Source organism: Leptonotus elevatus, chromosome 12, assembly GCF_054856555.1.
Source record: "Leptonotus elevatus isolate MCC_2025b chromosome 12, RoL_Lele_1.0, whole genome shotgun sequence".
Lineage (NCBI taxonomy): Eukaryota > Metazoa > Chordata > Actinopteri > Syngnathiformes > Syngnathidae > Leptonotus > Leptonotus elevatus.
The window spans coordinates 11,097,510-11,113,436 of NC_141250.1; the positions used below are offsets into that span (position 1 = coordinate 11,097,510).

General features: G+C 39.5%; 1 protein-coding gene across 1 annotated transcript; it reads right to left on the reverse strand.

The window, feature by feature from the left end:
- Positions 1–3,357: 3,357 nt before the first annotated feature.
- Positions 3,358–15,278, reverse strand: gpr156 (G protein-coupled receptor 156). Its single transcript, XM_086091532.1, has 10 exons — positions 15,027–15,278; positions 10,857–11,009; positions 10,572–10,699; positions 9,895–10,030; positions 9,383–9,493; positions 9,115–9,240; positions 8,913–9,008; positions 7,571–7,807; positions 5,569–5,727; positions 3,358–5,218 (listed from the first exon to the last, which is right to left on the reverse strand). The coding sequence occupies exons 2-10, from the start codon at positions 10,971–10,973 to the stop codon at positions 4,043–4,045; spliced, it is 2,286 nt and encodes a 761-aa protein (XP_085947658.1). The 5' UTR covers positions 10,974–11,009; positions 15,027–15,278; the 3' UTR covers positions 3,358–4,042.
- Between the last annotated feature and the right edge of the window lie 649 nt (positions 15,279–15,927).

Genomic DNA, 15,927 nt, shown 5'->3' on the forward strand with positions numbered 1-15,927 from the left:
CCTGAAAGCCTGAGTGCACATTTATGGGGCTTCACGTGCCCACCACAAGAGGCAAAACTGATATGGCCTTTAATAAGGCTGAGGTTGTTGATGTCCTAAGCATTTATAACTTGTGCATGGGTGGTGCGTGATATCATGAGGCTGGAAGAAGCATATGTACATTGTAGCCCGTATGTACGTCAATGACAAGTGGGTAACGACATAAAAAGTTGGATTCATCTCACATGGTATAGGTTGACAAAAGTCTGGATAACCATGCTATTTTTATTTGATACGATAAATGCTAAATATTATATATCTTTTCTTTGTTCTTTTTGTTTTTTTAGGAATTTATTATAATGATAACCAGATTTTTTTTAATGTGTTAGCAGCATTACTTTGAAACATTTTCAACTCTAACCAATAGAAATGAAAGCTATCGTTCGTTACAATTCTATTGGAATCAATAATGGCTTCTTCTTTTTTTTGCGGTGGTTGTCTTTGTTAAATATCATTGTCTTGTTTCATTTGCACCCCAACTTCATAAACGACACACCTTTTTCTCACATGTATGTATAAGTGTGTTTGATTAAAGTAATGAAGCACAGCGTACAAAGTACTCCATTTTGGATAGAGAATTTCTGCCATCTAGCGGTGACAATTGCACACAACAAAATGTGTGGTGAGGTGTTTGTGCTAGTCTTGCTGGTATATTTGCAAGACCAGCTCATACAGTAAAAAAAAGAAAAAGAAGAAAAAGAAAGGGAAAACAAGTTTACATTTATTAGTCTTGTTATTTTAGCAAGGGTACGAACCTTATCGGCCAGCGTGTCACCAGTAACCAGTTAATTTATTTTCAAACTGGGCTAAAATGTTGCTTATTCCTAACCATTGCTCTTGGTTGGTTATTATTAGGTTATCGCTTATTAGGAATATGGCAACGCTTAAATCAGGCTTTATGACGAGCGTACCTGTGTGATGTTCCGCGTGTGCGTGAACGGCTGTGTACGAGGAAGCGCCATTGGTGCCCCATGTAAAAACACAACATGTACTGTACAACCTCACAGAAAGCCTAATACTAAACCCATTAGTCCGACGGCGAATTGACAAACATGACATTAAAAGAGACACAAGTGCATTATCAGCCTGTTAGCTCAGTAAGATAAACATTCGTCTTCCCCCAGGTGCGAGTACCCAAAATGGCCATTGTGGTTATTTTATGTTGGATGACTAAACTTTTAATTTGTGCACGTATACGTTTTAACAGTTGTAAGTTCCGGGTTACTGTCTGTTGATGTTGTCCGTGTTTCCATTGATTGAATCTTGACCTTAGAATCATGTCAAAGATGGGATAAAATGAGGGGAGACAAAATGCTGTAAATGAAGACAGATATGACCATCAATGAGTAATTATGGGCAGAGCTGATGTTCTTGGGATCCGACTGGTTCACCAAAAGCAAGAAGTTTTGTTGTCTTAAAATTAAAAACATATTTTTTTGACTTTATTCTGCTTGGATATTTGTAAGATGGCTTATGACTAGAACAAAAAAATGACTTTTTGCGATCCCTTTTAAACAGGATTCATATAGACTACAATGTATTTTCTTTGTTTATATAATCAAATGAGTCTTTGCTTGCGATTCTTCCTATTTTGATGATTAATAATGTTTCAAAGACAATTGGCTGAATGAGGTTTCAGTGGCAACGTGTGAGGGCAATTTCTTGAGATGTTCTCCATAGAAGATAATTTCTTTCACTGTCCCTATACATAAAAGTGTGACTATGGACATTGTTGTATTGGTATTGGTCCGATATTCCCATTGTAGGGCTTCAAAGAGCAAGGCAAAGTTCTCAAATCTGTTTTATTTTTTATCTAGCTTTTCATCTATATTTCCTATTTACTACTATATAAATTGTTATAACCTTACTCTGTCAAGTTAAGCTATGCTAATGAGAGAGAGGAGACTGCGCAACATAGGCCCAGAGTGGCTAATTTGCAGCACCAGGAGAATTCCCAGTGGGCCACAGTGCTTTATGTGCCACTAGGACCCACTATTTGAGCCCAATTTTGAAATCAACTACATTTTCACATTTTATGTGAAAAGGTTGGCCATTAAGGGTGTTACCAAAATCGCAATTTAAAACCAAAAGCAGCAATAATTTAATACACAAATACAAACACAACGTTAGTATACAATAACACATTAAACATTGCAAAGTGTTGACTAATTGCAACAAAAATACGACTTTGTGAAATGGCGATGACACAAAACTGCGTAAAGTGATTTATTCTTAACCACTGTCTAATTTAAATGCACTTTGTATCATGTTCTTGCGTGAGAAGTTAAGTTGCACATGCACAGTGAAACGGCGACGCAATTAGGCATCTGAGGGTAGCTTGACTTGACAAAATGTTAAAAGACTTTCAACTCGACTTGGACTTTACCAACAATAACTTGTGACTTCACTCAAACTTGAGCCCTTTGATTTAAAAATACTTGCTTCTTTCACCAAAACAATAAGATTAAAATGTATGTAAACGAGTAAGTTCCTTCAGACAAACTTCAAAATAAAGCTGACTAAATAATACTTTGACACAATATAACAGCCTTGGTCGATTTTACTTTGAAGTCTGCCTGCATGATGGTATGAACGCTAGCTTGACTGCTTCCCATTAAACATTTTGGCTTGCATTATCGACGTTTTTAGTGAAATTACATATTTTCTATCACCATTAATGCCACCCCAAAAGTATATTAAATAGCTAATTTAGGACGCGAAGAAACAGCAAGTTAATTACGCCGTCATTGCACGATACGGTATAAGTCTCTGGCGTTAGCATTGGGTGCCTGGCTGCCAACAGTAGTTTGACAGCTGTTGCTTGGCTCACTTGCTTTTCTTATTGTTTTCAATTATGTGGAGCTAACATGCTACTTTGTAATCCACTCTCCCTGTTTAAACGAAGGGAAGGTGCCTTAAATTACGCTTAAATGTATTTTTCATTATTAAAAATAAATAAATAGAACGTTGCCTTCATTTAAAATTATTTGATAAAACTAGCTTTGAAAAAATAAAAATAAAACATTCAAAATGTCCAATATGGCCATTTGGATTTTAGGAACACAACTTCAAGTATAAGTAAATAGAACTTTGCCTTCATTTAAAATTATTTTATAAAACTAGCTTAAAAAAAAATACATTCAAAATGTCCAACATGGCCATTTAGATTTTGGAAACACAACTTCAAGTGCATATATACAAGTGCAATATAACGTAAGGCAGGATACCTTGTTATTTTATACATACACCATGTATAAAATAATTATGTATCTTGCCTTATAATGCACTTAAAGTTGTGTTCCTAAATCCTAACGGCCATATTTTGAGTTTATATATATATATATTTTAATTTAATGGGCAAAAGCATTTTCTAAAATAAATTAAGACAAAGTACTATTTATCGGATTTCATTTTATTTATTTATTTTAAAAACAATCCGATCCATGACTTTTGTGATCCGTTGCAGCGCTAGTTATTTGGGTGCAAAAACTATGAGGTGGTCAACAAAAAACGAATTGCAGTATGTCCAAGATTGGATCGCTGACGGAGAGGCAACAACTTCAAACTTCGTTCAACATCTGAAGTTGCACAAAGAATTTTCACATGAGTGTCTTTAAATGTAATTACACTTAAATACAAAATGTAATCAAACTAAGCCCATTTAAATACCAATGACCTTCATTGCAATGGAGTTTGTCCTTAAAGCCCGTATAGGAACGAACGATTGCGAGGGTAGCGGATGGTGATTTCCCATCATCTGGGATAATGCAAGGAATGCAAAGACGTCCGCCAACAGTTTTAATGGTCGCCAATATGTTTCTTGTGGCAAGGAAATATTTCTTTGCAACATGAAAAAACATTAGAACTGTTGGCGAACGTCTGGAGAACATCTAGCTAGTGTTTGAAACCTTGAACGAACCCTGACGAGAAATCAAGATTCTCTACCTTGGCAAACGCTCAGTGGGATACGGACTTGTGAAAACGTCGCCACAAACGTTTTTTTTTACACAAACGTCGGTTTGAGGTCTTCCTTGAACACCACCGGATGTGCAGAGCGGTAGAGGTCGTAACCTTCGTACTCGCTGTCCTCGGAGTCTGAGGACTCCGAGGACAGCAGCGAGCCTCGCTGCAAACAGGAGTCGCAATAGGGTCGGTGGTAGAAGCAGTAGTCCGTAGAGCTGCTTGAGTCTGAATCCCAGTACCCGCGGGCGTTCTCCTGGCCCATCTCCAAGCCGGATCTATCGACGTGCTCTGGAGAATCTCCGCGAGGTCTTGCTGCCAAACCACCCACTTCCTCATCTTGCAAGTCAAGGTCGCAGTTGGGAATCTGGAGGTTGGCACCCTCCACAGTGACTCCCCTATTCAGGGTGACTCCCTCCGGTCGCTCCCTTCGATTCTGACGGCTGTCCCTCATCCGCCTTTCTGCGTAAGGACAAGGCGGCGTTAAACCACGTCTGGGCGAGTGGAAGGGCGGTCGACGTTTTCTCATGGCGTAGGGGGAGATGCTGGGGTAGCGAAAGACTGAAGGAGGGTTAAGGGAATGCGGTGTCCGCAGAGAGATGGGTGAAAGTGAGGAGTCTTCGGTAAATCTATGAGAAGGCCTCCTGGCAGATTTTAGAACCGTTTCCAAGACAGTGTCCACACTCAGTTCTTGGAGGATTTCCTGCAACTTGTCGCTACTAACGAAACCAGCCGGTCTGGCGTTTATTCCCAAGGGGGATGTTGGCCCATTACTTGAAATTTCAACCTCAAAAGGGTTAAAAAGTCTGGAGGATTGCAAGGAAGTGACAAAGCGAGCCGTCTCCTTTGCTGTCCGAAGAAAGCCCGAAGACCGGAGTGGGTCCGATATGGACTCGCATGGGTCTGCGTCCAAGCCACCAGAAACAGGAGAGGGGGAAGCAGCGGGGGTTACAGAACACGGCAAAGGGGGACGTTCATAAGATCCTGGACCAGCAGATGATGAGGGAGGAGGCGGCGGGGGTGAGAGTCTGGACTCGACGTCGCTATGAGGTAGAGAAGCTGGAAGTTGACAGGACTGAAGTTCTGTGGTCTGAGTGGAGGAGGACTGGAGGTTGTCTGCCTCCTGCTCATCTGACGTTTGGCTGGCTGACACCAGACGCAGGAGTTTGTCTTTGGCGTTGCTCACCTGGTCTTGCAAGCTGTCAATCACGGCGTCCTTCTGGAAAACGGCAAATAAACATCAAGTTCAACCATAGTGCTTCAAGAGCGTCAGTCCAAAATGATTGTCCGTTCACCATCCCTCCATTTTCAAAATAGACAGCTGACTTTGGGCGAGACACGCGGTACATGCACCCTTGATTGGTTTCCAGACAATCCCAAAACTACAATAGTAGGTTTCGCAGCTGATTCCAATCAACAGGATCGTTACCAAGCTTATGCAGAGCTTGCTGATGAGCTGGTCATATATCAGCTGTGTTGGAGAAGGGAAACATCCAAAACCTGCAGGACTCCGGCCCTCGAGGACCGAGTGTGCCCACCCCTGCTCTAAAACAACAAATAAAATAGTACCTCGCTGAGAAGCTTCTTCATGGAGTTGTTCTCCCCGAGGAGGAAGTAGACATCTTCCTGGCTGTAGACTGAAGGCTGGCTCTTACTGGGGCTGCTGAAGTACTTGGTCATCTGACTCGGGTTGTTGTGATCCTCCTCGAAATGCCTCCATTCGGTCAGCTGCTCGTATAGGCGACGGCGACGGAAGTAGAAAAAGTAAGGGTGTCAGGCGATTCAAATTTTGAATTGCAATTAATCGCATGATTTCAATAGTTAACTCACGATTAATTGCACATTTTATATCTGTTCTAAATGTACAATAAAATGAACAATATTTTGTTTGCAAATAGTAGTTTTCATACTCTTGTTAACATAAAAGTGAAAAAAAATGGTTAAATCAATAGAAATAGGCTATGGCTGCATCTTTTAGTCATTGATAGAGTAATTTCATAATAATTCATAACATTGAGTTAAAATTAAAAATATTTACTGTACTGTAAAAAAAAAACATGATATTGATTTGTGTTGGTCATTTTTCTGCCACTAGATGGCATAATTGCATTTGTAAGATGGTGACAGCTCAGTGTATTTCTCTTTTCATAGTAAGAGCGGCCTAATCTTTAACATGAAGTAACTTGTGAGATTCTGCACTTTTTAAAAATTGTAAAATACAACTTGACCCCAGTCTCCACAAATATATGCATTATTATTAAAATGTTTACTGCTAAATTTTGATGTGGATGTGTCAGGTGCGTTGCGAATGGAATGACCTCAGTACAGGCTTTCCAAGTAAGGGACGGTCATTAATCGTGTGTTAATTTTTTTTTTTTTAAAGGAACTTTAAATTAACTCAAAATGAATGCACTCGTTTTGACACCCCTAAAAAAGTAAAAGGTAAAAAAAAATTATTGTACGAGATACATTCCAAAAACATGCTTGGAAAAATTGAAGACTAAATGGTAGTTTTACTTGTAAATGTTGTCATTCATCCAGGCCATTTCATTCAGGGCATTTAATCTATCGTAACCAGACTGTTGAGAGTCACGTTAGAGAGGCGAAAGTCTATTTTGGACTCCTTTATATCTGGTGTAATTCCACTGTCAACCGCTAGATGGTGGCACACCTATTTAGTATGAGACTGTAAATTTGGAAGAACAAAACGGGAAGTACTCCAGCACAGCTTAGTTTTTGTTGAAAATGATTGAATGTCATCCACTGTAATCTTGCTTTTCACTCCAACAAAGAGTGATGGCTATGTGTTAATTTTATAATGTACATTTTTGATTGATTTGATAGATTTCTGCTGTAAAACGAGTAATGAGTACAGTGTTAGTGCAATGTTTTTGTGTTATCCATTGCTTTTGCTCTCTCTCTCTCAATATATGAAATGTGTTGATGTTAAAAGTCGGTGCCATAAGTCAATACCATAAATGTGATAAAATCATGCCTAGATAGTATGTAAATAGGGCACTTCTATATCGTGGATTTCACTTATTGCGGTGGTGGTCTGGAATGTAACCCCTTTGATGGGGGGGGGGGGGGGGGGGGGATTACTGGACAGGGACAGGCAGCAGCTCATACAGCCCATGGAAAATGGATGATGAGTACATACATGGCGTTGGACCAGGTGTGTTTGGAGCAAACAGCTCACCACCAAAATATTTCCTTCTCCTTCAGATGCATTCCTTCATCACAACATAAACCCACATCAACAGACAGACACTTGGCAGGTCATAAAGCTGCCTGTTTGACTCAAACGTTATGCGAGTCACCCTCCAGTGATAACGCCAACTCAAGATGAGTTTCCCCAAGACAAAATGAGAAAGTCGTGCAGCCAATTTACTTATCACACTTTGTGTCTATCTGATTACTTTATTCCACACAATCACCCGACTCGAGGGGTTTGCCTTAAAACATGGTAACAAAAATCCTGACTCGCCATTGGCTCAGCAGTAGGTGGCGTTGTATACTATCGCTCACTTGCAACCCCTCAAGTTAAAGGCTCAACGATGAGGTTTCCTACCTGGGGCACAAAAAGCATGCAGTTGGTAGCCAGCGTGCAGATGAAAATGGCACCGGCCACGGCGCTGTAGACCACGTTGGGCCAAGCCGGCATGAAGACGGACACCGGGACGGCCACTCCGGCGCAGATGGTGACCAAAGTGACGGCGGTGAGGATGGTGGGAGACTGGTTGACCGGAGGATGGCTGACGTTGCTGGTCAGGCCGGCCAGATATGTGCCGTAGAGCAGGAGACACCCCTGAGGGAAGCACGGGGGGAAGACATTGTTTTAGGAATTTATAATGGTGTATTTAGGTCACACGAAAAAAGGTAAAATTACAAGGGAAGAAGTTGTAGTTTTAATGTTTGAAAGTCTCACACAATTGATACCAACTTCACAAGATCATCAACAGTTCTCACTTTGAAGCATGTACAGGCTACTATTTTTTTCTCAGACTGTTTTATTGGAGGTAAAACTCAATTTTTGCTCATTTTTATTTTAAAAATTTTCTGTGAAAATTATGATTTGTACCCTTAATGCAACTCATAAACTGTTAGCCTCATAAATTTCAATTACTGTGAAATAAGGGCTTAAATTTAGACTTTTTTTCTTTTAAGTTACCATTTTCTTCTAGTATTTTTTTTTCACCTTTCATATCAAAAAATGGCGTAAGCTTCCAAATGTTCTTTTAATATGAATTTAAAAAAAATAATTGCCATATGTTTTTTGGTCAAAATTTGTTTTTCTGTAAATATGAGTTCTCTCCATAAAATGATAATTAAAAATATTAAATGTTTATATTGTAAAATAATATCTTAAAGTATTGTCGCCTTTTTCTCTCTTAACATTACAACATTTTCCTGTAATTTTAATTTGAGTTAAAATTATGACTTTTTCTCACGCTATGTAAATACGTCTTGTTAACTTGAGACTTCATTCATTCAACAATTTGACTTGTGCCCTTAAAATTAAAACATTATCCTTGTAATATTACTCCTGTCCTGGAAGAATTCTAAATTCAGTCTTGTAACATTTTGGTTTTCACCATTAGACCTTCTCCCTGAAAAATTCTTACTTTTCCTCCTTTCTCATAAAATTATCTAATCTGCTGAAATTGCACCCTCATTCCTGTAACAGCACAGTGTTTCCACTGTAGAAATTATGTACAGTATTATCATAAAATTACAACTTTACTCCCGTAAATTAACTGTATTCCTATAATTCTCTGACTTTCTTTAGTGCAGTAATGTTATTTTATTATATTTTTCATATGGCCCAACCATAACACTACACCATTACTTCAATGGGAAGCAAGTATACCTACATTTTGAATCCAATGAGCCCTCAATACCTTTTAACCTACCTTTTTAACAACTATAATGATAACCCACAGTTCCGAGTACACAGAAGAGCAGGACTCAAGCTGGAACAAAGAATAGGAGATGTCCTTCTCCACCATCTAGACAGAAGAAAAGCATTACTTGTGCGAGGGGAAACCACACACAAACAATGTGCATGTAGTCCATTCAGTTTTCATAGATTCAATTCAACTGTATGTGACCTACCTTAACGACCGCAGCGAGCGATCGAGAACAGCGGACGGGATCTGAAAGGTTCCAGGCAGTCAGCACCAGCAGGTCCACCAGGATCAAGACAGCCACCATGGCCATTAGCTGAATGTCTCTGATGATCTGGCATATGGGAGTGCAAAAGAGCACCGGTTAGGACCAAGTAGGTGCAAATGTGTTAGTACACAGCGCTGCATTTAAAAAACAAAAACAAAAAAACAACCGGGTTCTAATAAGATGAGTTGCACGATACTACTGTACCAACCACTCTCTTGTCGGGCACTCTCTGAGTGAACACTCTGTACAGCCGCCATGTTTTCCCTAAAATGGGTCCAAACATCATGGTGCTGCCAAGGCAAAGGGTCCACACCCGAGCCTGCATGCGAGACGTAAGAATAAGTATGCAGTAATCACTATGGATGACATGACAATGAATAATGAAAGTTGTTTGTGTATTTGAGAGTCAATATCACCTTAAGACTTCTCAGTTATCCCCCAAAATCAGATTATGTAAATGTTTTATTAGAAATGCAAATTACTCAAATTTTCTTTAAAATAAAAAAAATATATATAAATTAAGAACAAGACAGCCTCCATTGAAGAAGGACAAAAAATAAAATGCATAATCTGTTTGAGCATTTATGGTTAAACTCCATGCACTAGTAACAGATCAAAAACCATTACCAGTCCAATATAAACATAATTGTCTTATTAGTGAGAACAAAGAGCATACTAGTACATGGACATATAAAATCCATAGATGTGAAAGCTACTCACATGTAGTACAGCTGTAGACGCTTCCATCTGAGGGTGTGGTCGTGGGTCCACAGCAAACAGGAAGCCGCTACTGTAGGTGAGGACACTTCCAAAGAGACTCAGGACATTCAGGTTTGGACTGGACATCTTCACTATCCTTGTAGAAAAAAAAGGTCAGTTTTTATTGACATTGCAAAAAAAAATAATTAATAAACAATATGGCTATTCAACTCAAAGATGTTCTTTTCCATATGTTGTATGCGCCCGACTAGTCTAAACACCGCATTCTGATTAATATTGTGTTTATGTAATATGAGTTAAAGTTTATCCATCCACGTGCTATCGACTGAAAATGACATCACAGTTGCTCAGGTAACGATCACCAATCATGGCTCAGCTGTTTTCTAAAGCTGAGGCATAATTAGTTGTTCCCTGAGCAACTGTGATGTCATTCTCGGTGACAAAATGGCCACACCCCCAAAATGGATAAAACACAATATAATCAGAATGCAGTGTATAGACTAGTGGGGCTGCATAAAACACATTACTGTAAAGAATTTTCAAAAAAATGTTGTACCGTAACGTTTGTATCTGAAAATATGTCAATGTTAATTGAACTAATTACAAAATCAAAAAAAGTCCACTTTCTTCTAACGAGTGCTTCAATTAGTGATTGAGCTTCGCAAGTGTTGCGCCACCTGTTGTTTTTGAAGCGCAGAGTGAAGAGCAGGAAGCAGAAGGCCAGAAGGATGCCGCAGGAGAGCAGCGTCCACACCACGGCGCTCAACACCGGGGAGAGTGAGCGTCTCGGGAGGTCCACGGCCATCTGAGAACACACGCAAACATTTTCAACCTGCTTCATATTTTGTTGTTTTTGCCTTCCATAATGCAATAAAAATATTTTTGCTCTCGAAATCCTATTTGGGGGAAAAAGGGTTACATAACCAGGTAGATGTTCAAATATGGCTGGTGCCAATCATTACCCTACTGAGGCTGCACAGTCTCTGCAACACCTCCACGCTCTCCTGCCTGTGGACACCCGCCAGGCTGAGGCACAATGGAGCATCACAGCGGGAGCTGCAGTTCCATTCCGGCTCCATGACTGGCCTCGGTCAGTCCAGTCTCAGGTGCACATCCTGGGGGGTAGACAGAAAGGAGTACAGTATTTGACTTTACAATCGCAGTACACAAAGTATCCACAGTGTGGTGCTCTCATACAACTTTCACGAGATGCCCGAGAACAGCAAAGACACTTCATTAGGTACATTTAGAAAATTAATACAGAATCAATGTTGGACTAATTAAAATCCTTGTACCTTTGTTTGCTCTAAAAATAAGTTAGTTTTATATTAATTTTAGTGGTTTCATTATCGTTCCTGAAAAATAGTCTAAAATAGTTTTATATATTTTATATTTTATTTTGTTACCCCTAACAAATTCCGTTTTCTACCAATTCCATAACTTAGTTGCTGCACCTAAAAGAGTGTCCGTTTCTTATTTACATAAAAAGAAAAGGAAAAAGTCACTTTTTCTGCTAATGTAGTACTTCACTTTTTGTACCTGAACGTACGTCAATGTTAGTTCAATACCATATTTGTTGTAGTTTTGTACTAATATTGGTGCTTTACTTTCATACCTGACAGTTTTTCACTAATAATCATGATTAATAATTTCCATAACTTATTATTATTATGTATTAAATGAATATCTACAAATTTATTATTGCAAGAGTTAATTATTATTATTTTTTGATATATTTGGCACTTGAAGTTGAGGCTGCATGGTTATTCTTACAATTTATTATTTCTTGAAGTGATGTCATTAATGTCCTTAAACTATTGTACACATACAGCAAAGCACAAATGTATCTTACTATTATTATAGCTGTGCCCTGCGTTTGTACATAATACTTGCTTTGATATATATTTTGTGTATTGTTACTGCTGCCAGTGTACACTAGGATGTCTCTGAACTTATTTCAAAATTGCACTTATAAATATCTCTCTCTTTTATTCTCACAGTGAGTTGAGAGCGTGCAACACCTAAGCTGTAATTTGCGCCTCTGACAAAGAAAAAAACAAACACAGACATGGACTGAGCAATGTCAGCTTGTCACTGTGCCCGCAGGCACTTCCACCCGCCTGCCCTCTCTGCACCGACATGTAGATGCGCTCGCGCGGCTGAAACTCACGAACAGACCGACTGTGAGTCAGCCACATGTGGCACAGACCGCCGTTTACCCGAGCAACATGATGCATCAGGCATCTGCTTATTGTCTGAGTTGATGAAGTCTCAGCAAAATACATAACACGGTGATCCTGCAAGGCGTCACCAAAGCCCTGAAAGTAGTAATTGCAAAGACTAACATATGTGTCTGTTGTGAGGAGCTTTTAGAGAGAGGAAGTAAAAAATAAACTGAAAAAAATGCGATTGCCTCTGAAAACTGGAGGTGTTCAGAATGAACCAATCACATTCAAACTCACACTAATTGGGAGTGAGTACACACATGCCACCATTTAGAGTGCCTCCGATTAACCCCAAATTAAGTTCAGCTGTTCTTGTAGGCTTTTCGTGCTATTTTTTTTTTTACTTGCTCTAAACATACTTTTCAGATCAACTTATTCTATTCTACAAAGTTTGATGGCTGTCCTATTGTTTACTGTTTTATTATGCCAAAGTGACCGCTGTGAATATTATAAAGGGCCATTAAAGCATAAAGCAGCAGAATTGACTTTCCATCACAAATTGATGCACAGCCCTCAGTGACCTACTTCCACAAAATTAACGGTGTTGAGAGAACAATGCAGCGGCATATCTGGGAAATGTCTGCACTTCCTGTTCTTGTCTTTTCGTCACTCTTCCGAGTTTAGCTCGCACTCCTGCCGCTTCCTGCAGGAAAGCCCCCTGCGAGAAAGAAGCATTTCCTCCCCGTTTTTCAAAAACTCACTTTGTGGCTGTGGAGCGGTCGACAAAGGTGGGCTGACATTCGGCAGCGAGGGTTTTTATGGCCATTGTTGCAACATTGTTTGAAACCCCTGGATGGTTAACAGTAAGGAATACTTGAAAAAGATGTCCTTTAGCTTTAACTTTTACTTTGGCTCACTTCCTCCTTGTCGTTGTGCTTAGCTTGACTAAAGCGGGGTACACACAAACTGACAATGGCGCTCAATTGAAGCATTTTCCCTCCCTTGTGATTAGAGCCTGTGAGTTTTCAATTGGTAATGTTAGACCTGCAGTATTTATTAACACAACTCCCTATGTGTATGTCAGTGTTGACCACAAAAATAAGATTTGTAGTCGTAAATATTGAACAGTTTAACATTGATGATTGTTAGCGCCATTATTTTTGGAGCAGGTCAGAGTGGAGAAATCACCAGATAATCACCAGATAATCATTCAGGCTTATTTCTCAGAGATATCCAACAATTATAACTTTGCTGACTTTAATCGTAAAGAAGAGGGGAAAAAAATGCCCCGATTATGTATAAGAGAATCCAACCCCGCTTCACTGTATCGTAATCGCCCCACTTTCAAGATTAAGATTAACCGTGGCTGCTGGCCTCATGTAAATCCGGGTTGAGAGGCCAATATTGAGGCATTCCACCTCGCCTAGCGCTCCCTTTAGGAGTTTATTCTCAAAGCTGAGTTAGAATGCAATTTAGTGGGGATAATCTCTGGGTCCATGGTGGTGCATTTTGCAGCAATGGCACCCTGTTTGGAGGGAGGGTGAATAAAATATGGTAGGAGGAGTCAACTCTGTGGGACGCATGCATTGAGATACTAAAAGGTACTACTGCTGGTACTTGGTCGGCCGGGGTCCCGAGCGTTCTACACTCTAAACAGATAATTGTTGAACCAATTATAATAATAATAATAATAATAATAATTATGAGTTCAATAAACTTAATATATTCACTGTGGATTAATTTAGTTCGATCCTGTGTTGTGATTTTTTAAAGTTGGTCAACAATCCAATTTGTAATCTTATATTCAACAATTCCCATTTTCGAGTGTACGTCGATAGTATATGGCTGATGTAAATCACAGCTATTAGGAGTAAGTGACTAAAATAAAGTTTAAGTGTAGTCCATGGTCTCCATTTTGCTGCAGCGCTGCTTACTGCCTTATTGCGAGAAAAAAACAAAACGAGGAGAATCAAAACTGACTACCGTACTTATACCACTACGTATAGAAATGAGCCATAGATAGAAGGATCTTGACTAATATTCATAAAACTTGAGTTATTAGTTTTGAATCGGGAAACCCTAAATGGTTCGTGCTGCACATGTACACAGACAATTTGACTGTAGTTTACAGAGTCAGTTGTGAATCTCTTTTTGTGTGTGTTAAGTCTGTATTACACTGCCCCCTGATGGCCAAGGAGCACAGACCAAAAGGAGCAGCACAATGTCTATTGAATTGAAAAAAAAAAGAAGATAAAACTGTTTAATTCTTTACATACTATTTAATTTGGTCATTATTGTTAGGTTGTTGTATTTTTTTTGGGGGGGGGGCAGTTAATGGTAGTTACAGTTACATTAACTCATTCACTGCCATTGACGGCTAAAAACGTCAAAAAATTCATTTGAACTCTTTCTATTAGTTTAACATTTTTGTAGATGAAAATCTAGAATTTTTTAAATTGTACATTTAAAACAGATATGAAATTTGTGATTAATCGTGAGTTAACTAGTTAAGTCATGCGATTAATTACGATTTAAATTTTAATCACCTGGCGCCCCAAATTTTTAATAATCTTTTTTCTTTTCTTTTTATTCATTCACTGCCATTGACGGCTATAAACGTCGAAAATTCATTTGAACAATTTCTATTAGTTTAACATTTGTTTCCACTTTTGTTAACAAGAGTAGGAAAATGTGACATTTTTTTCATTGTACATTTAGAACAGATATCAAATTTGCGATGAATCGTGAGTTAACTGGTGAAGTCATACGATTAATTACAATTAAAAAAATGTAATTGCCTGTCGCCCCTAATTTTTAATAATTATTTTTCTAATGAATTTATGGCAGTGAATGAGTTCATGTTTATCACGCTCTCATCACAAGCAAGACATGAACTCACCAATATGACAAAAGATCCAGTAAAGGCTCAATGTGGATGTATGTATACTGTCAACGAATAAAGCCAACCTTAAGATGATCCCGACGTCTGGTGCCGTTGCGGCTTCCATGGCACATGACTCCGACACGCTTGGATGAAGAAGCGACAGCTAACATGGCCTCGCGTTAGATCCTCGCGATTGATAAGAATCCCACCATTTCCAAGCACGCGTCAAACTTTCCACATAAGCTCCTGTCAGGAGAAGCTCGGCACACTGAGAGTTAGTGAGGAGGGAGGTGTGTGTGTGCGTGTGTCACAGGAAGGGTGTGTGTGCGCGTGAGTCTCTCTCTCTCTCTCTCTCTCTCTCTCTCTCTCTCTCTCTCTCTCTCTCTCTCTCTCTCTCTCTCTCTCTCTCTCTCTCTCTCTCTCTCTCTCTCTCTCTCTCTCTCTCTCTCTCTCTCTCTCTCACACACACACACACATCCCCAGCCAATCGGGTTTAAACTGTGATGGACCATGCGGTAGACAAGGGTTGTGACAGAGTCCTCGGGGACAGGGCGGCACATGTAGGAGGCTACAATGCAAATAAATAGGCTCGTTTGAATGGAAAGAAATATACGTACACACACAAACCAGATGATTTGAGTGCATTGGGTGATGCAACAACATTTGGTTGGCGTTATTAAGATGTCACCCAGATTTACATTGCCTGCACACAAACAATTTATTAAGGTGACAACATTTTTAATCCAAATGTTTTGCTGTAGCGATGTCCACACAATAATGGTGGGATGTCACGGGCGGGGCCACATAAAGACAAGAGCACACACACACGCACACACACACGCACACAGGGTCATTCCCGATGAGGGCGTGTCAACATAGCTCGCAGGTGGGAAGACACACCGAGACACGATCATAACATAAACACGATTATGTGCAAAATATACTCACATCACCGCAGCCAGAGAGGTAGAAAATAATTCGACA